This window comes from Cryphonectria parasitica (assembly GCF_011745365.1).
Source record: "Cryphonectria parasitica EP155 unplaced genomic scaffold M406scaffold_1, whole genome shotgun sequence".
In the NCBI taxonomy this organism is placed as follows: domain Eukaryota; kingdom Fungi; phylum Ascomycota; class Sordariomycetes; order Diaporthales; family Cryphonectriaceae; genus Cryphonectria; species Cryphonectria parasitica.
Window position 1 is genome coordinate 1538835 of NW_024468909.1, and position 25898 is coordinate 1564732.

Sequence of the window (25898 nt, forward strand, 5' to 3'; positions counted from 1 at the left end):
TGCATCTCACTGGTGCTTAAGGAAATGCGCCTCATCTTTACGAATTATTGCTGCGCATGCGCTTACTTGGCGGCTTACGCGTGTATTCTCTTGGCCCTCTCGTTGCTCTTCCGCCTGTCCTCAGCCAGCAATCCGTGACAGCGGGTGAGGCTGATGGATGGAGTGGGCTAAACCCGTTGTCCCTGAGATTCGGAGACGGGGGTTGCCCGTACAGACTGCGGTAGGAACCCCCACCGACAATTCTATTTTCTTCGTGCTTCGTTACCCTAGAAGCGTGATGGAGGAAGAGGTTCATGAGATCCTGGCTGTGTGTGTATGGATGACGAGGCAGAATGACTAAGAATAGCCATTCGACTGCTCCATGTTCATCGACTTTTGTGTGAAGACGATCAACTGTCTACAATTGCGGTGAACGGGGGAAATCCATCTGTCTTCGTCCATCCCCACGGGGCCATCGATGGATGCTGTCAGAGTCAGAGGCAGAGTGACGACATGTATCAGACGGGACGGCTCCAAAATTGCGCTGAATCATGCTTAATTTGCGCACAGGCATGAAGCGCAGACACGAGAGAGGAGAGCGAGACGGAGACGCAACCCAGCTAGGTGCTTTTCCTCATAGTACGAACGCGCTCACAGACGCCGATCCAGAATTCAAGGTAAGTTCCGCATTTGTTTTACTGCACGGCTCGGCGTGCCCTGCTCCGAATACATCATCATGACCAACGGTGCGGCAGCAAGCGCGCCGCGCTCGCCTTGGCATCTTGTCGACTTTCGCTTGACTTCATGGGTTCGGTGGCCGGGAAATTTGGCCTCCTAGAATTTGGCCTCCTAGTCGAGGTTTGCAAGGGATCGTGACAGTTTCATGAGTTCATCGACTAGAGAGAAATTGAAGGAAAAGGCAAAATAAGTCCCCACGCCGGGGGTTTAGTCTTCCTCCTGGACTATCTTCCACCCATGTTCTAGTGTCTCGCCCACTGCAACAGCACAGACGATTTAGACCTGCGCGAGCGCCTTATGCAGCCCTAAGTCTACAACTCAAACTCAACCAGGTCAATAATGTGTCTGATGGCTCGGGAACGTCGATCGTCAGCCGTTATACTACTGCGGTACTCTCAGCTGCAGTTGAACAATTCCCCCCAAAACAACCTTCAATTACGGTTCACTACTTCACGAACAATGAAACAGGACTAGCCGCATTTGACGAACTCTAAAGGGTTTCAAGCCCGAGGGAAGGAGCCAAGAAGCAGGCAAAGACAGGGAGCAAAATTTTGAATCAGGCCAGCCTAGCAGTTCTGTCGTCTGATTGTGATGTTGATGGGATGACCTTGACGGTGATCATACTACGGCTCTCATCCAACATCAAGATGACCTTCAACCCTCTCGGAACTCCGGAGGGGCTTGGCCGCCTGGTAGGCTTCATGAGCTTGGTCCGCCATGACCATGAGGAGGATACTGCTGCCGATTCGGAAGACTGAGTTTTTGTTGGCCCACGTGCCTACCTATACTGGCTGAAAGCCGGAGCTGAAGTCAGTCTCGCCCGGTCCGGGACGCCGGCAATATCGGACCATTCTGTTGTGGCAAGGCTCCCGGCTCCGACGTACAGTCTTTTGGTTGGACACTTTCGGAACGGTTCATTTACAGAGCTACTTGAGTGAATCGGGTTCACAAAATCGTATTGTGTGTTTGCCGACGGGGACTATCATGCCAGATGGATGAGCGCTGTTCGTACGGCAATGGTGCGCGTCCCCTATGCTGGATTACTCCTCGAAAATGATCACGTGAACGGGCTTTTTTTCCACCATCAGAAGGTGATCCTACCATGTAATAGGTAGTATGCGAGTTCTAAATAGGTAGCACCATTCAAGTGGTTGTGTACAATCTGGTCATGCCTCCACGTAATTATTTCGCGAGTTCGAAGTCTGATATCGTCTACAGGTTGCCTGATCCGCAACACTAGAATGGTCGTACCCTCAAGTCCCGACTTCTTATCATCAGCCCGCGCCTTGCTGAAGAAGACTTGGGGACATGAATACCCTTTTTGCTTTGGCATCGTCTGTAATATGACTTTTAGATTCCGTCAGAGCAATATCACTGTTGCCGTCTTCGCTGGCTGGCCACCCGCCACTAGATACCTCAGTTTCGCAATTGCAAGCAATGGTCAACGTACCACTTGATATCATAACCAGACACTCACAGATTGAAAGTCGAGAGTTCCCTGCATGTGAGGTACCGCTCTTGCTCAACTTCACATGGTTTTATGGCGCAGACTTTTGAGAACGCCCAACGACGAAATGGCAGCAGTTGATTTTGCCAGACTCCAGTCAATTATAACGGTGTCTGCCGTGCTCGTCTTTCTCAGTAAACAAATGCCTAAGGAACCCATTTGAATCCTGCTGATGTATCCTATAGACGTGAGGCCGGTCGATAACCGAAAGGAGCTCCCCATGAGATACTTCTGAACCATGAACTTAGCTTCCAGCATGATGGACTGTTGGTGGAAAGTATGGCGTAGCATCCTCAAAGGGGACATTTTTCTTCTCGAGTCCCAATTGCGCCTTGATCTATTCTTATACCTATACATGTGTATATGTATGTGTACATGTATGTGTATATGTATATATAGACGACAAGACCATTGGCTGTTGAATGAGAGAATAGCTTTACTTCAATCCGTTTGGTAACCGCTTACATAGAACAAATCTGGTCAGATGATGCTCGAGACTGGCCAGGCTGCACCGGATTTTGTCTCTCTTCGGCTTCATCGTCTCTCGATTTCCATCTGATTTTACTTTGGTCCACTCATTCCCACGCCCAGTTGTCAATTACCTACATCGTGTCTGTGGGAACGCAGAGCTATGATTTCTGGATCCTCAGCCTTGAGCAACACCTTCTCCCCTAGACATCCTACGCGGCTGTCCAAAGGAGATATTGACGACTATTTTTGTTGTGCCATAGTCCTGGATTTACTTACGTTCCTGGCGTGGTCCGGCCCTCGACCCAATTACTATGGCTATATGAAGAGAGAGGGGCTTCCCGTAACTTTAATTCTGGTCATATGTGCACTCCTCGTTCATAGTTTCTGCGTAGCCGGGTTGCCCTTCCACATTGCCTGAGCAGTTATGTTGTGTGCCTACGGGCTTCTAGGTAGGCTGTGCAAGTTCGAGTCGACTCTCGCAGCAGAAACTATGAAAACACGCCACAGGAGACTGCAGCCAAGAGCGTTGCCCGCAGAGACAAACTTGGTGCACCTGGAGCCACGCAATCCCGATTTCTTTTTTTCTTCCTTTTCCGAAGTAGAGAGGCATGTTGTCTAGGCGAGTGTCATTTCGTATACTCATGATAATGTGGCAAGGTGATCGGTCAGTCTACCGGTGTTCTTCTAGACAAAAGGGAGGTCTCCAACGGCTCGGGCCTAGTGTGGACCATTAGGGTCATTCACACGTGGTAGGGTTATCTTCTCTTGGCACGGAATACCTCAGGATTTTTATATATTGCTGGTCTTCTGGAATATTGATGGGGATGGCGATTGAAGAATAACGGCGTGTCCGCGAGAGTGGAAAAGGGGTTGCTGCTTACCATAGCAATTAAGCACTAAGTAATGACGGCCTGTGCCGCGACTCATGCTGTACCATATCACTAATGATGTACATACCATAGTACCACAGAACCTAAACTATAACGTGCAAGCACCGTTTAGGGAGCTGCCGCTGTCAGCCCAAAGTATCCATCATCACATCACCGTCCTATCCACTCCATCCACCAATCGTCCACCCCCATTCGAATCCACACACAACGGACAAAGAACCCATAATTCCTGCGAATTGGGAAGATTGGCACCCCACCTTGATATATGCGCGAAAAACAGCCAGCTGCATGTAATTTTGATAGACGAGGGAGGCACAGATGGGTCAGAGAGCCCAATCGTGTCAGCCTGCAACCACACACTTCAATCTCCTCTGCCCGGGTTACTCTTCGGTCAAGACACGGCCCCTGCCGAGTGGATAACCTTTTCGTCAGAGAAGGTGGGGAGGGAGGGATGGAAAAAAAATAGTAGAAGAAAGAGAGAAAAAAGGTGTGACTGCTTGTAGAGCACATCGCAGCTTGCATCGCATCACAGTGCAGTGCAGCGTACTACTGCAAGAAGTACCAATGTTGGGGACATGGCTGTAATGCAACCAACCCCTCTTTCTTTTCTGTTGTAGTCGTGGTCGTGGTCGTTTTTAGGAGGTTTCGCCCAGACTTGCTTGAATGTCCCACTTCATGGGATTGTGCTCTCGTTCCTGTCTAGAAGCGGAAGTGTAATTTCGAGATATCGATATCGCTGATTTTACGATATTGACTGACTCCCCTTTGGGCTCGATTGCCTACTACTTTTACGGTGGGCCGCAACACACACGCCTCGACAGCAATTGATTCCTTGTTCGTTCTCTTAATTTTTCTTGAGCAGCAATTGGCCACCAGATTCGCTTACGCGCTGGAATCACCACCGGGGATCGTGTGAACCCTCATTACTGTATATTCCTAGAGCGAACATATCCAACACTGCCGGGCTTCCCCTTATTTATTTATTCTAATTTTCAGTTTTCTTCTGTTCCCCCCTTCTTGATTTGGTACTGTCATGCCAACAAAGACGACGAATTGACGAAGCCCCGTTGATGGGACCAAGAAGAGGGGCAGACGGAGGGCAGCTGTTCAACCTTGGTACCATTGGAATCTTGGATTCTTCTCTTCTCTCTCTAGACAGACACATCTTGGTGCGACAGCAACACTGCTGTGGGCAATGGCTCCTCCAGAACAATCAAAAGAGGCAGTAGGTGGTTCACCACCACCAGAGCCACCGACCTGTGACGAGGTCGGATCTGGATCTGGCGACAGGGCTGTCCAGCTCCAAGCCGTCGTTTCGCATCCTCACCTTGCCCAGGCTCAGCCTCAACCCCAGACCGAGACCCAGAGTCTCGAAACAGGCGCTGCCAAAAATGCAGACTCTAGTACTACTGTCATTACTGTCGGCGGGCACGACAATCACGACAACCACTCTACGATACCCCCGTCGCCAGGAGATGCAGACACAGCAACAGCAGCAGCAGACAATTCCTCCTCCCCCTCCTCCTCGCACATACACATGCACAGGCTCAATCACTCGCCCTCCAAACTCCCTGCATTCCGCTTCGCCGACCGCAGCTCTCGCTCGTGGGGTCGGAGTGCTGGTGGTGTGCTGCTCGGCTCGCTGCAGAATCACCACTCCCTGCAGGTGCCCATCCAGGCCGTCTCACATCACCTACCAGATCCCAGCGGATTCCCTGCAGGGGGTAGCAAGCTCACCCCACCAGCGAATCCAGGTCCCCTTTTAGTGGGCACGGCAGCGCACCACCTCCCCCAAAATACCACCAGCACCCTGGAAAATAGCACGGGATGCAGCAGCAGCAGCAGTCAAGGCCCTCCTCCAGCTGCCTCCGCATCGGCCTCGCCCTCCCCCTTACCCACGCTCCCTAGTGCTGGTGCCAGTGATACTGCCAGAACTACTACTACTACTACTACTACTACTACTACTACTTCTTCTACTACTACCACCACCCCCACTGCTGCTACTACTACCACTGCCACTGGCACTGCTACTACACTCCCGCCAACACTTGCTGCACAGCACCTGCTAATACCGGCACCCGTGACCGAAAGCGACAATCAACGCCAGGACGCTCACGCTCCTACGTCAGCCGACTCGCTGCGCTCACCCTCATCCACCACCTCGCCCGATCAGAAGAGCCACCAGAGGTCGCGAGCGTCGACGTACGAGACTGCCTCCGCCTCGGCTCCCGTCACCCCAAACGCCACAGAAACGAAGCGACCTGCCTCTTCACGAATTGACGAGTCGAATACCACGACCATCTCGACTCTAGCCGCCGTCGTCAACGCCGCCCCCGACTCCTTCTCCTCCTCAGCGCCCCCTACTCCTCAATCGCAGGCCGACACGGAGTCGTCGCCCTGCTTTTACACGCCCATCACCCGTTCGCGAACACGCCGCCGAGATTCCTCGAGGGACTCGTGCAGCGCGCCGTCATCTCTCACTTCGCGAGGACGGCAGAAGGAGGACGAGCCCACGCCGGGGTCCTCGACCAAGGAGTGGACCCACGGCCATCGCGGGCTCATATCGCCCAAGGCCCTGGCCTCAACCTTTACAGATGAAATCAAGGAGGTTGCTGTTCCACGACGACGGAGATCGAGCACATCGAGACCACTCATATCGAACAGACGATCAGCATCCACGCCCTGCTCTGCGACGACCCCTGGCCGCAATCCCCCCCTGCTACGCACCCTTCGCCCGTCGTCAGGCTCCCGCAAGAGCTCCGCACCCGACATGAGTAAATCATCCTATCGCTACTACGACGATGGTGACGACTACCTGCAGGGCGCAAACCACAGAGATCACTCACTACGGGCGCTTGAGGGCCGGGCTGGCAACGACTGGTCGCGAGACGCTGCGCCGCCGGATGGTGAGGATGAGACCCCGGAGAGCGAGAACAATACGGCAGATATCTTTATGCGAATCGCGCGGGAGGACTCGTCCACCTCGCTGCCCCGGCCAAAACCGAATAACGGACGCGCCGAGGAGGAATCAAGCGGCACAGTGGTAAGTCTCTTGCTCTTCTTCTCCTTCGATTTCTTGCGCCCGCGGCTCGTCTTCTCTAGATGTCAGCATGGTGTATCGGTGCCGTTCCAATCATCATTGGCTGGATGGAGTAGCGGTTCCTGGGTCTCCATTGAGGGGGTTCCAGCAGGTTATGAGTCGATGTGGAGACTTCCTCAATTGCGACCTTGTCTCGGCTCGCTGCTTGTGTACCTGGGCAGATCACCCTTCATCTCTCTTGATAGGAAAGATTGTATTACACACACAGACAAACACACACTTTATTTCCCTTATCACCTCCCGACGGTTGAGCAGTAGCGCGTTTCTTGGGGAATCAAAGAGAGATTTGCATGGAAACTGACAGTTTACAGTCTCGCGTTGTGCGCCGCCAACGGCCAAACTCTGGATATTATGGTGGATCTTCAGCAGCAGCGCAGAGACCTGCCACCCCACCCTCGATTTCTCGACGTGTGTCCGACCACCAGCAGCAGGCGCCTTCATCTCGTACAAGGCGAGCACCGGAGGAACAGTCTGAGCACAATGGCAACCGGGATTCGTCATACCAGAGCAGTGTGGTAGGCCGTCCTTCTCTGAAATTGGACTCAGCCGCACGGGCGCCGACCAGAATGCCAGCCTTGAAGCCGTCCCCGATCACACCGCGCACGCAGAGCGTTCTTGACAACTCGAGCGACAGAAGTTCCATCTTTGCGCGGCGGCCATCAACCAAGGCTGGCGACCACAGCCGTTCCTCGTCCATTCGCCAACCTACGGGGCTGTCTAAATCCTTTACCTCTTCCTCGACGATGACCCTGAGAAATGGGGATGCCTCGCACCAGGTGGGCGGAGGGCAGCTTCCCGAGGCATCTGAATCGTCCAACTCTACCGCAGCGCCGTCAACGGTCTGGGATGAGCTCGACGAGCTGAAGTCGCGAATTCACCGGCTGGAGCTGACTGGCAAGATTCCCAAGACCTCAGGCGCAGCCATCTCGAGAATATCGGACGAGAGGCCGCCCACGTCGGGCACTGGTGCCACCACGCTCTCAGGCTCGCCGAAACGCGCGCCAGGCGTTGGCGATTCGCAGACAGAAATCGTCAGCCTCTCGGCGTCTCGAAAGGAGACGCAGCCATTACTGCGGTCTGCCCTTGCCAAGACAAAGCCATTCGTGAGCTCTGATGTCTATGATGCTATCGAGGCGGCCGCCAACGATGCATCTTCTCTGTCGCAACTAATGGGCACAACAGGCCAGCCAGGCCCTATCTCGAGCGGCGCAAGTACCATCGGGCTCGGGGGCTCCAGTACGATCACGGACCGACAGCTGCGGAAGAAGGCAGAGAGCATCTGTCGGAATCTGACGGAGCTGTGCGTGGCCCTCACAGAGGAGGGATCCCAGCGGAAGAACACATCGTTGTCAAGACCACAGACGCGGGGTACTGCGGGCACCAGAGAAGACGACATGCCAAATAGCCCGCCGACCATGAAGGTTTTCACCGGGCGGAAGAGCGCCGGGCCGGATGAGCCCCTTCCCAGCGTGGAGGAGTTCAGCAGTCCTAGGGTGACCAGGCTGGAGAAGAGAGCGACGTTCAACTTTACGGGAATGAACGGTGCATCTTCCAGCATGGCGGGGCCGAGGTATGCATCCAGCGTGCTCGGCGGTGAGGAGGGCCGCAAATCATCTCTGGTGGTGTCACGGGCACGGCGTGGTGTGACAGAAGAGCCCGACGACCAGGGCCGGAAGACGGCACTGCTGAGGACCCGACGAGCATTTACTGCAGAAGCCGAGGACGCGGAGGACCCTGAAGAGACGCGGCGCATGTCGTTTGCGATCGCGCCACGGCGCGTGACGACCATCAGCCGCGTCAGTAATATCGACGAAGAGCCACAGCCGGGCTCGCGCGCCCCATCGAGAGCTATCACCGAGGTGGGAAGGGGTCTGCGGATTGCCGTGCCGACCCGGGACAGCACACCACGTCGGCCTGTGGGCCAAGAACCCGTGTCGGCAAGTGCAGCCCAGCCCACGAGACGCCTGCTCACATCAGCCCTGCCAACCCCGGGCCCGCCATCATCGTCTCGACTGATGACGCCCACAACACCCAGCGGGCGTCGATTCCTCCAGGTTGGCCGGCAGCAGCAGCAGCAGCAGCAGCAGGATAGGGACGACACCAGCAACATCACGGGTCGACTAGCTGAGGCCCGCGGACAACGGTACTCGCTTGGTGCCCCGCCCACAGCCTCGGCCTCTCAGCCTACCATCCTGCACCGCAAGAGACATAGCGGGATTCCCAGCATCTCTGGTACGGCGTCTAATGTGGGCGGCTACAGGTGATTGCGGCAGAAAAGAGCAGACCATTGTTGCTGCCTGTGTAACGGATTATGGCTCATCGCGAGCGGCCCATGATTAGAATGAACGTTCACAAGGGTGTGTATTAAGATTTTCAAAAAGCATGAGGAGGGCGTTTTTGTTCGTTGTTGTTCTTCTTTTTAGTCAGAAAGACTCGAGACTTCACGTATGCATGGGATGACAAAGGGCCGGCATAGTATCAGCGGGTGTGTTTGATCCGCAGAACTTCATTTTTCTTGTGTTCTCTTTTTCTTCTTTTCTTTGCATCGGTATCTACGAGCAGGGAGGGTGTTCGAGGACATCAACGGCGGCTGCCGACGGCGTTTATCTGCGCAATGGGGGCCGTGGAAGACGATGGGAAGGACACGCCTAATGGCATCCGAGGTCTATGGGGGAAAGCGGCTGGTGGGCAGTTCAAACGAATGGAAACTCCAACATGAGACGAGAAAACAACCTCTTCTTCTCTCTTCTCTTCTCCCTTTCGCTCTCTCTTTGTGGTGGCAGAGGAGGAGTTTTGGGCGCCAGACCGCAGCATCAATACCCCATCGGCTGACTTTGATTTTGGGGGGGGGGGGGGGTAAAGGGAGGGAAATCAATGATGAAAGAAGGGTCCGTCCGCTTCATATTGATTTTCTTCTTCATGATTATATGTCTTTGCATGTGCATTCCTAGGCAGCTTGTATCAATGTACTATATGTTTTTGTCCTGTGCAGGGAGAAATCGTTTACAATGTGTAAGTCTGTTTTAGTGAAACAATTTCAAATTAAGGTGTCTAGCTCTTTGTCGTTTCCTCTTGATGGAGACTTGGCTGAGACCAAACTAGTAGAATGTTGCGGTGTACACAAGTGAGGTCAATGGTTTCATCTTGGTCTTTTGAGTGACTGAGTGAGTCAGGCCGGCTGATGTTGGATTTGCATGTATAAGTGCAATACTTAGGCAGAGGCTGTTTGCGGAAGTTTTGCTCCACTCCAGAGAAGCAGCATAGGAGCTTGGACTTGCCATATTTTGATGGACCAGCTTCAGAGCTAAAAAGAAAAGGCAACAACACCGCCCAACTCCATGACTTCTCACAGTCTTTGATTGCTAGAACTTCCATCCTTATTCCTAGACAGACACACATCTTGCATGAATGCAGCTTTTGACATTGCGAAAGAGCCTCGCCACCCATCAGCGTTTCTTGTCCACTACGACTGCTGCTGCTGCTCAGTCTGGTTCAAGATCAGGCGCCACAGTCCCTCACCACCACCACCACCACCACCATCAGCTCGTCACCCAGCTCCCACCAAGACGGTCTTCGCTCCTCGTCATCAGCCAGGCCAAGCTTCCTCCTTGCTCCTCCTTCTCTAGTTCGTCACCCACGGCCATGGACACAAACGACCAGGCTGAGCAGCTCGAGGAGCAAGTCTCGCAGCAGCAGCAGCAGCAGCACCACCGTCATGGGGCCAAGGGAAAAGGCGGCGGATCCAAGGGCTCAGGACAGGGCGCAGGGGGCGGGGCGAAGAGGGAGAAGGAGGTCTCGCGAGCGCTGTCGAGGTTGTTGAGGCATCAGGCTTTGAATGCGGGAATTAAGTTGGATCGGGAGGGGTATGCACCGCTGGAGAAGGTGGTGAGTTTTATTTTCGCTGTGACGTTCTGCTTGTTATGGGAGGTTCTGTGTCCTTTTGAGATGAATGCTTTTTCTGGATTGGAGTTTAAGGGCGTCTTCTTCGAGTGTCGTGAGAGACTACATGCCAATCTCCTTCTCTCCATCCCTCCTTACCTCCTTGTCTCTCTATCCAAGATGAGGCACGTGTTTGGCCTGTGTCATTTCTTCCTTCATGAGTTTCACCTGACTATAAATCCCCAAACTAACACCGCCACCACAGCTCCAATGGGGCCCCCTCCGCACCCTCAATGTTTCCGTCCAAGAAGTCATCGACATAACAGCCTCCAACGAGAAACAGCGCTTCTCCATGAAGGCCGTCGACAACACCGCGGCCGAGCAGGCGGACGCGTCATACTGGCTCATCCGCGCAAACCAGGGCCACTCCATCCCCCTCGACGACGAGGGCCTCCTCAATCCCATCACCCTGGACAACATCCCGCCCACCGTGGTCCACGGGACATACTTTGCCTTTTGGCCGTCCATCGTCGAGAACGGTGGACTGCGGCGGATGGGGCGGAACCACGTGCACTTCTCGACCGGCCCGCCCCGCAACAGTGACAGCAACAACGTCGTCGTCGACGACGACGACGACGACAACAACAATGCACCCGGTGTCATCTCGGGCATGCGGACCGATGCGGAGCTGCTGGTGTATATCGACGTGCGGAGGAGCCTCGAGGACGACGCGATGAGCTGGTGGGTCAGCGACAACGGCGTCGTGCTCACGGCTGGGGTGGGCGAGGAAGGGTTGGTTCCGGCTACGTACTTCAAAGAGGTCGTGGGCCGCAGGAAGGAGGACGAGGTGGGCGTGTTGTGGAGGGATGGTTCCAAGGTGGCGGATCTGCCCGAGGGGTTGAAGGGGAGGCCGCCACCTGGCAAATCTGGGAGACGGGGTGGGAGAGGTGGGAGAGGTGGGCGTGGGCGAGGGGGAGGTCGAGGGCGGGAGCGAGGACGAGGGACGTGATAAAGGAGGGTTTGGAACATGTGATGATGATTTGTGGTTGGGGGGGGGGGGGGCTGCGTTCAGGCTTTCTCGTAGCCACATGAGAGACATAGTTGTACTCACTTCGCAGGATTTATGAATGTAAGAGGGTAACAGAAAATTTCCATTTTGGTATAGAAGAAGATGTCACTGCCGACTTCTTCTACGGCGTTAGGATTTATCATTATCGTCATCGTCATCATCATCCTGGTGTGGGAGTCTTTGCTTTTCTCTCTCAAGACAGAAGAAGAAATGTTAATCTCCACGGAGTCCAACCGTGAATGTTCAACCAAGGGAGAAATCAAACTTCCCAAAGTGCTTCTCGTGTGCTCCAGTAAAATAAATTATCACAGCTTTTTCCTTTCCAAACCGTCCCTTGGCGTTGCCAGAGAAGAGAAGGGGTGAAAACAGAGAAAAGAGAAAGAAGACACAAGACCGACATGTATGCGTGCGCCTCACAAATCCCTACCAAGCATTTTCTCCAGCGACTCGAACTGTTCCTCCCTTGTGGTCCTGATGGCCCTGAGCCGGTTCAGCAGCCGAGCATCAACAGCCCGTTGCAGTGCGGCCCGGTCCTGGAGGCCCCGGACGGTGGCAGACTCCTGGAGACCAATGAGCTCCTCATCGCCATAGTGCTCGAACTCAGGCCAGGCGTCGAGCAAGCCTAAGCCCACCTTGGAGTCGACGAATCGGACCTTTGGAAGGGGGAAGTTGAGCTCTCTGCAGAGGCTAGTAACGCTCTCTGTCGTTGGAGGCGCTAGCGGGGTCTGGTCGTCGTGCTCGTCAGTGGTGCCGTCGATGGTACCCACGGGTTTCTGTAGTTTCTTTGGCGTGGGAGGCAGTGGCGAGTTGGATGCGGCAGTCCTCGCTGACAACGACCTCTTCAGCGGCGCGCCACCGGTACTTTCCTCCCCCACCACTGTCGCCTCCTCGTCCTCGTCCTCCCCCTTCCTATTCTTGTGCTTGTCTTCCTTCTCAACCACCACTGCCGCTTGCGGTGCTGGGGCAGCGACCGCCGGCTGCTGCTGGTGGACCTGGACTCCGCCGGCCGGTGTGCCATTGGAGCCAAAGTAGGTGAGCGCAAAGCTCCGGTCCATTTTCCCAGAGGCGACCAGCCAGTTCACGGCCGACTGGGCGGCATGTGACTTGGCAGCCTTCTTGCTGCTAAAAGTCGGGATCTGGCCGTCTTTGCCAGCGCCGTATTTTGGGGCAGGAAAGGATTTGATGACTTCTGACCCATGGACGAAGGCCTGTCCCATCGATACGGTGCACGTCCACATCTCGGGACTACCACCTGACGTGTAATGTATCTTTCCCATCCAGGAATCGGTCTGCGAGAATTCTGTATGTTTTGGTCCCCCGCTCTCTGGTGTGAGTAAAAGAAGTAAGCAGAGAGGGAGAGGAGAGAGTATCTATACCATTCAGCATGCCGATGAAGTTCAGATTGTCAGGGAGGGCAGCGAGAGGGACGGGACGAAGCGTCTCGAGGGCTCGCCGTTGTGCTGGAGTAAGTGGTGCTGGTTTATTGTGCGTAGCCTCAAATTCCTCCTGACGCGCGATCCATGCCTTGACTTCCTGGTAGACGGCGCTGGGGAAGACGTTGTTTGAGGTCATGGTGAGTAGTTGGCCTAGCGGGCTTTGAGGACTGTTTTCTTGCGTGGCTTTGGAATGTAATCTGTGGTATCAACAAAAGAGAAAGAGAGGAAGAGAAGAGATACATATAGAGAGAGAGAACGGCTTTGCAGGGTGCAACTGAAGCCCAAAATAAGGCTCTGATAAGTCCTAGGGCGTAGGTTCCTTACACGTACGGACCGTGGTGGTCGGCCTCCTGCATCATGGGTGGTGGGGTAAAAAGTAAGCTCTCATGCAGCCGGGCGGGATGTGAGACCACCCAACAATCTGCCTTGCCAGCAAATGGGACGTTGAGTGTGTTGGTACGGGGTCACAGCAGCTGTTGGCAGTCTTGAAAGAAATGAAGTGGAAAAGGGGCTGTGGTCGGTTTGGATGTGGGTGGAAGATGGAGAAGAAGAAAGCAAGAAACCAAACCCTGGCAGAAGGTGGTCAGTGTCCGAATAAACAACAATACAATACCTACTTCGCCAGATCGGGCAGGGACGGGATGCCAGCCTTCCACTGTGGACGTGCGTGTGATAATCAGACACGGAGGCTAGCAGTTTGATTTCGCGGATGAAGTGGTATGAGAAGACCTTGGATGAGCTTATTTGCTTCTTGATAAGATATTCTGCTGCATTCTCTCTAGGAAGAGATGGTTCTTGAATCTTGGGTTTCATGCCATTCGTGGGTATCAATAGTAAAATTGTTGTACTTGTTCCAACAAGGAGAGAAGGCCTTTGCGATGAGAAACAACTCCATCAGCCGAAAAAGTCGCTCTCCTCTCCCGAGTCCTGCTCCTCCGTCTCTGCATGATTCTGCCAACCCTTCCTCTTGTCCTGGTGCTTGGAGACACCAGCCTTCGTGTTCTGATGTGCCTTTTCCGTTTTCGATTGCTTGCGCTCCGACTTCTTGCCGGTGGCCTGAACCGATGTGAGCACCTCCGCCTGGGGAGGAGAACCCGCAGCAGCATCTGGCTTCTCTGGCCGCCGCTCCTGAATCCGCTCCAACGCGCGTGGTCCCTGCCCCATAGCCTCCTCGATCTCCTTCCACACGGGTGGCCGTTCCGAGTGCAGGGCTCTCTTTGCTATAGGCTCGTCCTCGCCAGAATCCTCCTTGGCCTTGCCTGCCGGGTAGAGACCAATATAGCGCTCCATGAAGGGAAAATATCTTGTATAATACCAGTCAACCTCGGCTTTGTGAAAGTCCTCCTCGAGCAGAGCCTTCTCCTGTGGGTCGGTGGCCTTGTCAAGGCGTTTTCTCAGCTGCTTCTTCAACCTCTCGGCCTTTTGCCTCTCTGTGGATAAAAACTCTCACATTAGCTATCAGGTCTACCACTCCTGTGGAAGGGGCACGCGAGGAGGAGACGTACCAAAGAAGCGGACCTTGTGGTACTTGGAGATCATCTCGTTCCGCTTTTTCTTGTGCTGCAGGTCCTCGACCTGTCTCTTGCAGTGCGCCAGCTCCAGCTCCAGATTCCGCTGGACATCTGACGGCATGTCGCCACCTCTTGCAAACCATCGCTCTATATCTCGTGCGCGCTTCTTGATCTCGTTGAGCGATTGGTTTTGTGGGGCGTTGCTGCTGCTGCTGTTGTAGTCCCTAGGCCTGCTGTGTTGGTGATTGAAGGGCTTCCTCTTGTTCGCTGCTGCACCGCGCGTTGTTGCCGATGCCTCGACTTCGGCGTAGGATCGTTTGGAGCCCATCTTGAGGTTTCCCGAGGGCAAGAAAACCCGTGGAAGATTGTTACGAGCTGAATTTTGGTGGATTGGGGAATGTACTGGGACGAAGGAAGTGTGCTTCTCGACTCAATGTCTGGTTGCGTTCAAATTCTCTTTTTGACTTTCGAAGAAATACCCTGAATTTCAGTACTAACTTATCTTATCAGCAGGCTTATACTAATACCTGCCAGGCATTGGGGCAGTGCCCCCCCCCCCCCCGCCCCCCCGGGCTCCCTGCCGCTACAGGCCCACTACGGGCTAGGTTAGGGGCGTGTTGATAGTGGGTGAGGCGTAGCTTATAGAGAAAGAGACAGGGAGAAGGCTTAACGCAACTAACGTTCAAGGAGCACCTTAGTCGACTCTTTCGCGGTTACTGATCAGACCTTCCTTGGTTTTGACAGTTTGATGACGACCAACACAATACTTGAGATGGATCAATATGAGAAATGAACGGAACCAACGCTTTACAGTCCATGATCACGCAGGGATATGTATGATCTTTGTGGTTTTTGAGTTATCAATTGCTTGAGAAATTGTCCACACTCTTTTCGAGGCGGGCGTCCATAGTAAAGGGACGATGGATCGCCCCGAGCCAGGACTGATCAAATGGTCCCCCAACGCCAGTCACGATTCTTTCCTTCATCTGAACCTACAACATCGAGTTGTTCAGCTCTACCGTCCCACTGGCCATGCGCAGCACGGGCGGTTCGATTACGACAAGATCTCGAAACACGACGAGGTCCCGCCCTTGACCACCTACGACTGGTCTCCCTCGGCACAGGGCCTGGTCGCCGTCGGCACGTCTACTGGCATTGTCAACCTTCTGAGGGTAGATGACGGTTCAAACGACTACAAGGAGCTCATTCCCAAGGTGGCCCGGACCTGCCTGGCAGTGGCCTTTAACACAACCGGTCTTCTGGCTGTCGGACTGGACAGGGTCAGGAATGACCCGTGTCTCCATATCTGGGACGTGAATCGCCTCTCAACCATCCATGACACCGGCCCTGGCTTCCCATCCGGCGCCCTGATCGCCAGAGATCCGTGGAAGCGCCTTGAACACAATGCGTCTATCTCGAGCATCAAGTTCTTTGAGGACAATCCTCACACGCTGGTCGTTGGCATGAAGGGGTCCGGGCTGCGAATACACGACCTCCGCGAAGGTTATGATTCCGTCATCAATTTCCAGACAAAGTGCAACAACAACCTCGCCATCGACTACGCCGACCAGAACTACTTTGCCTCCTCTGCTCTCGACTCACCCGTCGTCATGGTGTGGGACCGTAGGGCGCTCAGCCGGACCGTGGCGTCGCTAGCGTATCTCGAGGCTGTCGATGTGGACAACATGCCACTGGGCGGCGCACTCTGCCTCTCCCAGGCGATGGAGCTGGAGAGAGACCCCCAGGCCAGGAGCTCCAGGAGCTCTCTTATCCGCAAGCTGGGCTACTGCCGGGACCAGAGAGGCATGCTCGCCGTGCTGTCTCGAACTGGCCAGCTCAAGGTATTCTCGACACAGCAGGCCGGGCACGCGCCAGGGAACACCGAGCTGGAGAGCCCCCAGCTGCTGCAGGTTCGAAGGTCTTACGAGATGGACAACTTCTATACCGACACGGACCGGAAAAACGAACGAATCGTCTCATTTGATTGGGTCACCTCGCCCTCTCCCTGGCTGGGACCGAGACTACTCGTCCTGCGCAACAACGGGGCATTGGAAATTCTAGAAGCACCCTGTGTTACAAGAATGTACCCTTACAAGTTGACCCCGTGGCAGGCACCATACCGAGATCTGGCAGGTATGGTCTGGACCACTGCTCATCTGATTTCGAGTCTGGAAAGCTAATTACGATACAGATGGCGATTCTTATCATAATATCCTAAGTCTCGAAAGTAACCAGGCCAAGGATACATTGGGCCCGTTCGTTTTAGAAAATTTCTTGTCAAACCTCCCAATTTTTGGGCCGGATAGGGCCAGTGTTGCCGCCATGGCTGATAGGGCCCGAGGCGATTTCACGGCCGATCATGGGCGGCTGGAAGATGAAATGGCGAGCAGTGTCCCTCTGCCAGAGACGTTTACCAGTGCCAGCACGATTAGCGAGAAGCTCAAGGCCCTGAGGGGGTACAAGTGGGGGATTACCAACCCAGACCTCGCTGAGAAGGAGGACCTGACGCTGTACGGGCCGATGACCCTAATCAAACTGCAAGAAGGCCTCCCTGAAGAGTCGTCGAACGTCGCCAGTCGTTCTCTCCACGAAAGCCTGCTCAGGTCAACCATGGAGACTGCTGGCTTCCCAAGAGCTGCGCAGCTTGTCCTGGACCACACCATGCTCTCCCGAGCCAAGGAGAAGTACCTGTTTGATTGCAGGGTGAATCGTACGGTTGTAGATGACGATCCATGGTTAAAAGACGTGTGGGGCTGGATAGAAGGTATATGCACTTTTCATTTCCTCACGAAGCTGATGTAATAGACCGACTGAAGAACTGAGAATGACTAAAATGGGATGTACTTAGACGCCGAGGAAGCCTGCCTCGATGGCGGAATGCTGGCCCACCCTCTTGATCTTGGCTTTCTAGGCGTTCAGGCGATCTGGACAGAGTATCTTGGTAAGGAGGAATCTCTGTTGGCATTTCTTATGGAATACACCTTAATTGACGAATCATGCGCAGGCGAAAGGCCAACACTGCGGCTGGCGGAGGGTTCAGGCCCTCCGGACGGAGCGACTTGGGCACGGTGCATCAGTGCAATCTGTAAGAGACGCGATCTACCCGAATTCGATGGCATCGCCACCAAGAAACCTCACCACCGCCAACTGCTTCTCGACGTATGTGGATGGGGTGCCGATACTGCCATAGAGGATGCCCTGATGGATGGTGAAGTGGACTACAAGAACGCCGAAGGAGGCGCGTCATGGTATACGAAGATGACGGCCCTCGCGCTCTTCCGAGATGACGCGCAGAAAGCCATCCGAATCCTAAAGGAAGGGAGCAAGGCGCATCCCAAGCTCCTCTTCGTCTCCCTGGCCCTCCAGCTCGTCAGCAGGGCGGATCGGAGCGAGGCTGCAGAACAGCTCGACTTCGACGAGGTGATTGCTGCCAAGACGGACCCGTACCTCCGGGCCATCTCATCCTTTATCGCGACGGGCGACTGGGCGGCCATCGCCACGCAGCGCTCTCTGCCGCTTCGCGACCGCACCTTTGTGGCGGTGCGTAACTTTGATGATGACCAACTCACCGAGTGGCTGGCCGCCGAGGTGCAGGAGGCCATCGAGGAAGGGGACATAGAGGGTATCGTCCTGACGGGAATTACCGACAAGACGGTCGACATCCTCGCCACCTACGTCTCCAAGTTCCATGACGTGCAGACTGCCACGCTGATCATGTCCTTCTGTGCGCCGCGCTACATCGACGATCACCGCTGCACGGCCTGGCGCAATGCCTACCGCGCGTACCTCCAGCGCCACAAGGCCTTCTACCAGCGCACCAAGTTCGAGGTCGAGAGCACCAAGCGCAGCAAGCGCGACGGCAGGCCGACCATCAAGCCGCCTTCGCGCCAGATAGCCCTGCGGTGCGTCTACTGTGACGCCGAGACCTCGCTGCTGCAGACATCGGCGGCGTCGTCGTCAGCCAACATCGTGAGCCACGGCCCGGCGGCGGGCAGCATACCGGGTCCCTTCCACGCCAATGGCAGGTCGTCCCACAGTCATAACAACCCCTCGTATAGCGAGAAGATGGCGGCGCCCGGCATCACCTGTCCAAAATGTAACAGACACCTGCCGCGCTGCGTGGTCTGTCTCGAGGTCGTCGGGGTGCCACGGTCGGACATGCCATCCACCGCGGCCGACCCGGACGCCACGAAGCTGGCCCTGCGGTTCCCTACTTTTTGTCTGAAGTGCGAGCATGTCTTGCACCTGGACCATGCGCGGCAGTGGTTTGCGAGACACAATGAGTGTCCTGTGCCGGAGTGTCGCTGTCGGTGTAACTTCAGGGCGAATCCTGAGATCAATTGAGCTTCTCAAGATCAATACGATAGCGACACCTGCTGCATTTGTATCCCTTCTGCGTCGGACATTGTGAAAGTTGGAGTGAGGCCCTCCAGACCAGCAGGCCTCGTCTCCGCCGGGGAAACACCTTCAAGGTTTATATCTCAGCAACGATGATCAAGGTCCCCCCCCCCCCCGGGCCCCTAAACCTCCTTTGGCTTGGGTCCATGCCAGTGTCCTACTTCATTTTCAAATAAAGTCGACAAGTTGCTTGATATCAACTCCTATAATCTTAGCTTGCTATTCACAACAACATGAGCAGACTTATCCAACCCCTCCTCGCCTGCAGCCATCTCCATACACTTGAACATTCGAAAACTCTCGCCTGTCATCCGAGCTAGCAGCCCTGAGACTTAACTCTGGCAAAATAGGCCAGCCACTACACGAAGATCCTGATCGCCGTAGAACGGATCACTGTTCGAATTCGAGCCAGGTTGACGAGCCTGAACCACCTTCTCATGGGGCATACGGCTTGCCAAATGACAGACTGTTTGCCGCAGAGAAAGGACTTGTTCTAGGAATGAGGCGTCAATCACATACAAAACGAGCATCATAATGACAGGACTGGATCTATTACTAGAGACTATTGGTTTCAGTAAGAGAAGACACCATGTTTTCCGACTCCAGGGTTGGGGGGTGGGGAGGGGGGAGGGGCTACCAGGCGACGGAAGCCATGTGAATCTTGCTTCATGCGTTTTGTACTAGGGAAAATGGGTAATCTGTTGAAATGCTGGGTCTGGATGTATGAAGTTCGTGTCTGGTATGGGAAAATTTGCTTCAAAACGGCATAGATAATTATTAGCTTGCCCCTCCCCCCCGGGGAAAAAGATCATATCAAGCAAGCCGAACGTTGTAAACGAAATTCTTTGTCCGTATTTTCATGCCATGTCTACAACTAAGGTTGATGCTACAATTTGCAAGATTGAGAGAGAGAGAGAGAGAGAAAGGTAATCTAGAGTAGGGGGACAGAGAAATCCAGGCGATGTCAAAATCTGATGAACAATAGTACAGGAGCCGATGAATAGTACACGAGGAGAGAAGAAAAGGTTTGGAGGATGAAACGTCCCAAAGCTACCAGCCCACCCTGTCCTGCCATGTTCCGTGATGCGCCAGACTAAAACGTAAGAAGAAGAAAGAAAATCATATGTGTCGGTCTCGTAATATCCATGAGCCGTCCAATCCCCGCTTGCCTGTTGTAATACTCACGCTCCAAGCACAGAAGTGCCCATATTCACTTGATCCAATCGATCTGCGATGTTTGACGGAAGTGGCTGTCCTCCCATTGTGTGGCGTTGGGTGTCTAATGTTGGCAAGCTCACATGACGATGCAAGCCGCTGTTCTCGCCCTCCGCCTGCCACCGCCCACACCGCCGGCGCCCGCACCGCCCTGCTCATCTGCATGTGCCATCTGCGCCTCCCTCGCCCTCCTACGACGTCTCCGACCGCCAGCTCCAATCGCCCCAGCCTCCTCGTTCGCCTGCATGTAATCAGCCCACTTGCGCTCCAGGCGGTTGGCAGCAGCCAGGTCACCCTTCAGCACGCGCTTGGTGTGCTCGTCGACCGTCATGGTCCAACCGTAGAAGCACCTCAGCGCGATAATCTCGGTGGGGAAAGTCTGGTGACGCTCGCCACGACCGTTGAGGGGGTTCTTAATTTCGGCATTGCGAGACAAGACCTCCCTGACTCCGGTCCAAGTGACGTGCTGACAGTCGTAGACAACCATGTGCAGGCCAATCTGTGGTCTCTGTGAACGATTGTCTGTGCGTTGCGAACGGCGCCGGACCATGGCAGCAGCCTCAGCGAGGACAAGATCGGAGATGCGAGTGTTGTCAAGCGTGACAGAACGCAGAGACTTGCAGTTGCGAATCACAGGTAGCATGCCTGCGTCGCCAAGATTCTCGCAGGAGCTGAGGTAGAGATTCTCAAGATGAGGAGCGCAGGGCGCCTTGGCCAGGTGCTCGGAGAGAATTCGGTTCGTCAGTCCTCTGCATACTTCCAGATCCAGGTGCGTGAGCCGAGGGGCCGTGGCCAGGATTGGCTCCAGAGCCTCATCTGTGAGATTGTGGCAGCCGGGAAGCAGCAGACCTTCGAGGTTGGGCACCAAGTGACCGAGCGCTTTGATACCTTGACTCGTCAAGCTGCTGCACCGGGTGAGGTCTAGATGGCGGAGCTTCCTCGGAGGGACCATGGGCAGGTCTGTGAGGATGTCAATGGGAGGGTTGACGCCGTGAACTATCGTCTTCAGCGTATTGTCGGATAGATCGGTGCAGCCGCTGAGCAGCAAGCGCTCAAGGTTGTTCGTCTTGAACATGACCTGCGCCACCTCTTGACTGTCAAAGCCCTTGATCTCACGAGCGAGCAGGTCCCTAAGCCTGGGGCATCCCTCGATGACTGCCTTGATACCGGTGGCATCCACGTGCTTGCACCAAGAGACGTTCAGCAGCTCCAGCGACGGGCACGAATGCGCAATCAGCTTGCAGGTCGTATTCGTTACGGCGGTAAGCCCAGTCAGGTTGAGATGAGCTAGCCCCTCGTTGTTCCTCACCAGGCTGTGCAGGGTCGTTCGTTGGAGGTTCCGACAGCCCTCGAGCGTTGCGTTGATAAGGTTCTTGCATGATCTCACGATAACTTCTGCCCTCTTGTAATGCTCGACCTGGACACAGCCTCTCAGGTTGAGGTCTTTGATGAACGGACCAGCGGCTACGATGATCTTGGCCAGTGCATCTGCTGGGATCTCCGTGTAGAACTCGGAGGCGTCGAGCGATTGCCACAGCTGTCCATCGTAGCAGAGCTCGTGGAGCTCACGGTTCACCCCTGAGAGGAGCACAAGCTCCCTAGGCTGTAGATATTCAAGAACCTGGAGTTTGATCTCCCGCGGCAGGTGCTCCCATATGTTGAAAATGACCTTTCTTGGTCTGAATTCGGCGGGTAGCGGGACGGTGAGGGTCGAAGTTGCAGCCATATCTAGTTTGGTGAGCCTGCGAGCTGCAAGCAAATCCTCCGCGCCGTCGAAGTAATCATGGCCCGGAGTGCCAGGGATTGATGTCGGCGCAGTGGAAAGCCCGCCGTGTGAGTGGACGGAGAAGTAACCAGGGCTTGTCGGTCCGAAGGGCGAGGGGCTCGAGGCCAAGCTCACACAGGAAAAGCTGCCGGGGCCATGGTACGGGCTGCTCGAGGATCTCGCACGACCGGCACGAGAGAGTGAGGGGGACGACAGATTGCTGTGAAGCCCTTGGAGGAGTCGGCGGCGTGTGCTCTTCTTCTTGGGCTGAATATCCGGTTCCACCACCGAGGGTGCGTCCAGGACAGCCGGGTCGCTGGAAAATGCTTCCAATTCCTCAGCGCCAATGTCCATGGCGGCCATGGCGGCCGCTGCTCCGAAGCTGCTCATAGTGTAATCAATAACGCTGATTCTTCGACGAGTCTGAAAGATCTCGAACACAAGCTGTTGACAAGTTGAGGGGCCCAGTCTCTTCCAAGATGTCAAGACGCGCAATGGTGACCAATCGGGTGCGCCAGAAGGAGTTCCGGATGTTAGTCGAGCTGTCAGAACAAGCCTCCAGGTGGTGGCGATTTCGTGCACCCCTTCTTACTGTACGTCGAATAGACTCTAGCGTCTAAAAGTGCTGCGTTGTAGACCACCACCACGGTCGGTCGATCAGATCGCCTGTTGAGGATGAGGGGCGTTGTGAGGTGGTGAGAGAGCAGCCTGGGGGGGGGGGGGGAATAAAGTGCAAGATCGCAGCTCAGCTCTCAAGCTGCCATTGGCGGGTTCGCAGCCATATACAACGAAATCCGATGGTCCGTGTTCAGCACGGTCTCGCCGTGTGGGCTGTTCAATTGACACTCGGTGAAGGAGGAACAGCCTGAAGTTTAACGATGAGGAGGCGAGGGTTGATGGGTTTTAAAGACTGGCAGAGGATCTCCAAATGGTGGCGGCGAGGTGAGTGAATTTGGAGGAGGTGGTGTCGATCTTAAAGAGCGGGGTGTGGTCTGTTGGTGTTGTACAAAGGCGAGGAGTGAGGGGCGAAGGCAGAGGAAGGCTATTATTGCAAGGGGACCTGGACCCTGGACATGCCTGACTTTAGGCCTTGTCCACTGAACTCAAGCACGGACTGCTCTTCTCTGCTCTGCGTCCTACCGCATGCGTCGACTCAGGTTGAAACCTGTGGGCTTTTTGCTTTGTAGAAGATGTCGAGGTTTTGATTCTGGTCTGACAGGAAGTCAGTGACGACTGCTCAGTTGGGAGGGGGTCCAGTTTCTCCTCCACCCCAAGAGATGGGAATCAGGTTCGTATTAATGTATGCCATTCTATCGGGTCCCTGTGACTAGTCGGGTTACATTGAGAGCGGAGGGTTCACGATTGAATCCCTAGCTTGTGTCCCTTACCTTTTGTTTTCTTTGTGTGCAAATATAGAGTGAGGACCAAAGTCCTGGATGTCGAGGCTGAGGTAGGGTGAGAAGAGGTCGAACAGGAGTGAAGTGTTGAAGATGAGGAGGACCTCATTTGAAGGGCAAAAGGGCTAGAGGGAAAAAGGAAAGGAAAAGAAGAAGAAGAAAAAGAAGGGTCCAACAGTAAGTAGCTGGGGAATCAGCTGCATGGTAAACGTACCTTAACACTACAATAAGTACTGTGGTACATGGTATTCTGCCCATCAATCCCACACCCCTCTTAAGCCTTTGCCTAATCGGGCCCTAAAGTACTAGTACAGCACTCGTTCTAGTATACTATCCGCCTGTATCCCCTGCAGAGAACCGCCTAACTCACCTACCCGAACTGGCTCACAGCGACCTGGACCCTGCATTTCGTTGGGCGAGACCGCGCCAACCTCTCCATCATGAAAGAAGCCCCGAGCCCCGTATCAGGAGGACCCTGTGCAGTAGCTCTATCGGCGACAGGGCTGGGGGTAAGACTAGTCTGGACACGCGGGCCCAGTACGGCACAATAGATGGGGAATCTGTTTCCCTGTTATCCAGAAGTTTCCAGGTGACCAGTCCCGTGTGTTCCTCAGCACGTCGTTCGTGACCATTCTTGGCCACCCTCCTTGTGACTGTCAAGATGCAGGGTCTCCTGCTCCCTCTCTCTGTTTGTTATCTTATCATCCTGTGTCTGGCATGAAACCTCACAGTACGTATGACCAGCCAGTGCCATGAGAGAAGGGCAACTGAGCGTTTGTGTGGCTAGCTTGGCCTTATCATGGTTTGTCCTGAGTCGCGTGGCCAGCTCGCCACCGGGCCTGTACACTGTCGTGCTGTGTACTATGTACATGATAGCTGCAGTCTTCTACGTAAAGGGCTAACCCCTTGTTGAGATTCTCCGAGCACTGGTGGTGGGAGGTGAGGCGGGCTGGGAGGTCAGCTCTAGCCATCGGGCCTTCTACCGTAGTAGAATGATCGTAGCACCACTGAGTTACTTAACATACACGCAGCATTTAGCACATAACCACGTGGCGGACAGGTCAGTTCTGCCGCCTCAGCCTGTTTTGGCCAAACAATACAAAATGTACAAATTCGTACTATGGTAACAAGGAAACCACAATTCGTTTACTTTTTACTTCACTTTTATGAGGCATGCCTCTGATTGGAGCTTGTCAAACGTGGATGAAACTCTGACTGACCGTCCACACAAGATCCTTTTGGAGCGAACTCATTGTCGTTGTTGAGGTTCGCTGGGCCCCTTGGCAAGCGGAGAGACCTCTTGTTTTTCGCTACAGAATCCCCCACCAATACCTGACAGCGCGGGGCATGCAGGTGGTGGGGTTCAGGCGGGTCCTACTGGTTAAAAGGGGCCGGAGAGCCGTCCTTCCCGCTATCGATAAGTGCACCGAGAGTCTCCCCGGTTGGTAGTTTCCTCGCCCTCTTCGACCTAACCCCCCGCCCCCAAGACCACCTACAGTAGGCCGCCATCTTGGATCGCCTTTCCACCAACTGACTTGGTTCCCATGAGGCTTTTATTCTTCTTTGCAAGCACACGACAGTCGGTCCCCCTTGATCCTTGCCAGATCCTTCAAGAGTCGGCCAGATGCTGTATTCAGGAGCGAGTGCCCCTCCACCCTGGGAGGAAGAGAAAAAAAGAAGAAACTCGGGAGCTGTCAACTATCACCTGGTTTCTCTATATGTAAATCATCGGAGACCTAAAACCAGAGATGATGTGCCCAGTTTATCTCAAAATCAGGTGCTCAAATGGGTATTCTTAGAACCAGGCAATTCTGTATTTCACTGTGAGACTAGCTTGGAAGGCGTGGCCGTGACCCCAAGGCCCTGGTCAGCTGTCAGCTCTGAACTTGTATTACGTTCTCATTTGCAGGCGGCAGGACGGCTCTGATGGTACGACGGGGAGGTGAGCAACCAGCATGTGCCAGCTGACACCACAACCGTTCGTTGCACCGGGTCGCATGTAAAGGGGTCTAGTGACGCCCATCTTTACTGAAACAAAAAGACCATGTCTCACCTCCCTATCTGCTTTTCCTGCTGAAGGATTGGTTCTCTGGTTCTCTCCCTTTGTTATCTCTCTCTTTTCTGTATGAGAATGAGATACCATAGCAAAACGCTGCTCAGCCGAGCACCCCGCCTTTGTTGCTGTAGCCTTTTGTTCCTCCGCGAGACATTCTCTGGGCGGGTTTCTGCGGCCGTACGAACAGACGTTTATTGCCCTCCTCGGGGTTCTAGGACCGAGCAATTGCCGCCTCCTAGAAGACTAATGGATCTTTCTTACGCCTCGCCCGCCCCCGCAAGAGATCGTCGTCAGGGTCGCGAGAGGGGGCGGGCATGCCGGATAGTGGCCGGCTGGCGGGGCAGAGATTGTGGCGACCGCATGTCCAAGAACAGTGCCGGCACGAAGGAGCAAGCAGATTAATGCCATTTTCTGGACCTCTCAATGGCTCTTCTGAGAAGGCGCCAAAATACCCACAATGGGCTCTTGTTAGATTCGTAAATATGGC

At 54.5% G+C, this 25898-nt stretch overlaps 6 protein-coding genes across 6 annotated transcripts; 3 read left to right on the forward strand and 3 right to left on the reverse strand.

Annotated features, from left to right (window-relative positions):
* Positions 1-10327: 10327 nt before the first annotated feature.
* M406DRAFT_325339 (uncharacterized protein) lies at positions 10328-11573 on the forward strand (the record flags this gene model as incomplete). The annotated part of the gene is made up of 2 exons (XM_040919972.1): positions 10328-10570; positions 10830-11573. 2 exons carry the CDS (start codon positions 10328-10330, stop codon positions 11571-11573), a joined length of 987 nt encoding a protein of 328 aa, XP_040780815.1.
* A 122-nt stretch (positions 11574-11695) lies between these two features.
* On the forward strand, positions 11696-12292 carry M406DRAFT_320079 (uncharacterized protein). The gene has a single exon (XM_040919344.1). The coding sequence runs from the start codon at positions 12032-12034 to the stop codon at positions 12257-12259; it is 228 nt and encodes a 75-aa protein (XP_040780816.1). The 5' UTR covers positions 11696-12031; the 3' UTR covers positions 12260-12292.
* A 260-nt stretch (positions 12293-12552) lies between these two features.
* Positions 12553-13276, reverse strand: M406DRAFT_320080 (uncharacterized protein; the record flags this gene model as incomplete). The annotated part of the gene is made up of 2 exons (XM_040919345.1): positions 13010-13276; positions 12553-12933 (listed from the first exon to the last, which is right to left on the reverse strand). Coding segments are annotated over exons 1-2 (418 nt in total), but the record flags the coding sequence as incomplete, so codon positions are not given.
* Positions 13277-13913: 637 nt separating this feature from the next.
* Positions 13914-14908, reverse strand: M406DRAFT_343886 (uncharacterized protein; the record flags this gene model as incomplete). Its single annotated transcript, XM_040921927.1, has 3 exons — positions 13914-14010; positions 14164-14499; positions 14575-14908. 3 exons carry the CDS (start codon positions 14906-14908, stop codon positions 13964-13966), a joined length of 717 nt encoding a protein of 238 aa, XP_040780818.1. The 3' UTR covers positions 13914-13963.
* A 592-nt stretch (positions 14909-15500) lies between these two features.
* On the forward strand, positions 15501-18924 carry M406DRAFT_246127 (uncharacterized protein; the record flags this gene model as incomplete). Its single annotated transcript, XM_040916391.1, has 3 exons — positions 15501-16713; positions 16772-17344; positions 17429-18924. The coding sequence occupies 3 exons, from the start codon at positions 15501-15503 to the stop codon at positions 18922-18924; spliced, it is 3282 nt and encodes a 1093-aa protein (XP_040780819.1).
* Positions 18925-19805: 881 nt separating this feature from the next.
* M406DRAFT_320081 (RNI-like protein) lies at positions 19806-21176 on the reverse strand. The gene has a single exon (XM_040919346.1). The coding sequence runs from the start codon at positions 21143-21145 to the stop codon at positions 20273-20275; it is 873 nt and encodes a 290-aa protein (XP_040780820.1). The 5' UTR covers positions 21146-21176; the 3' UTR covers positions 19806-20272.
* Between the last annotated feature and the right edge of the window lie 4722 nt (positions 21177-25898).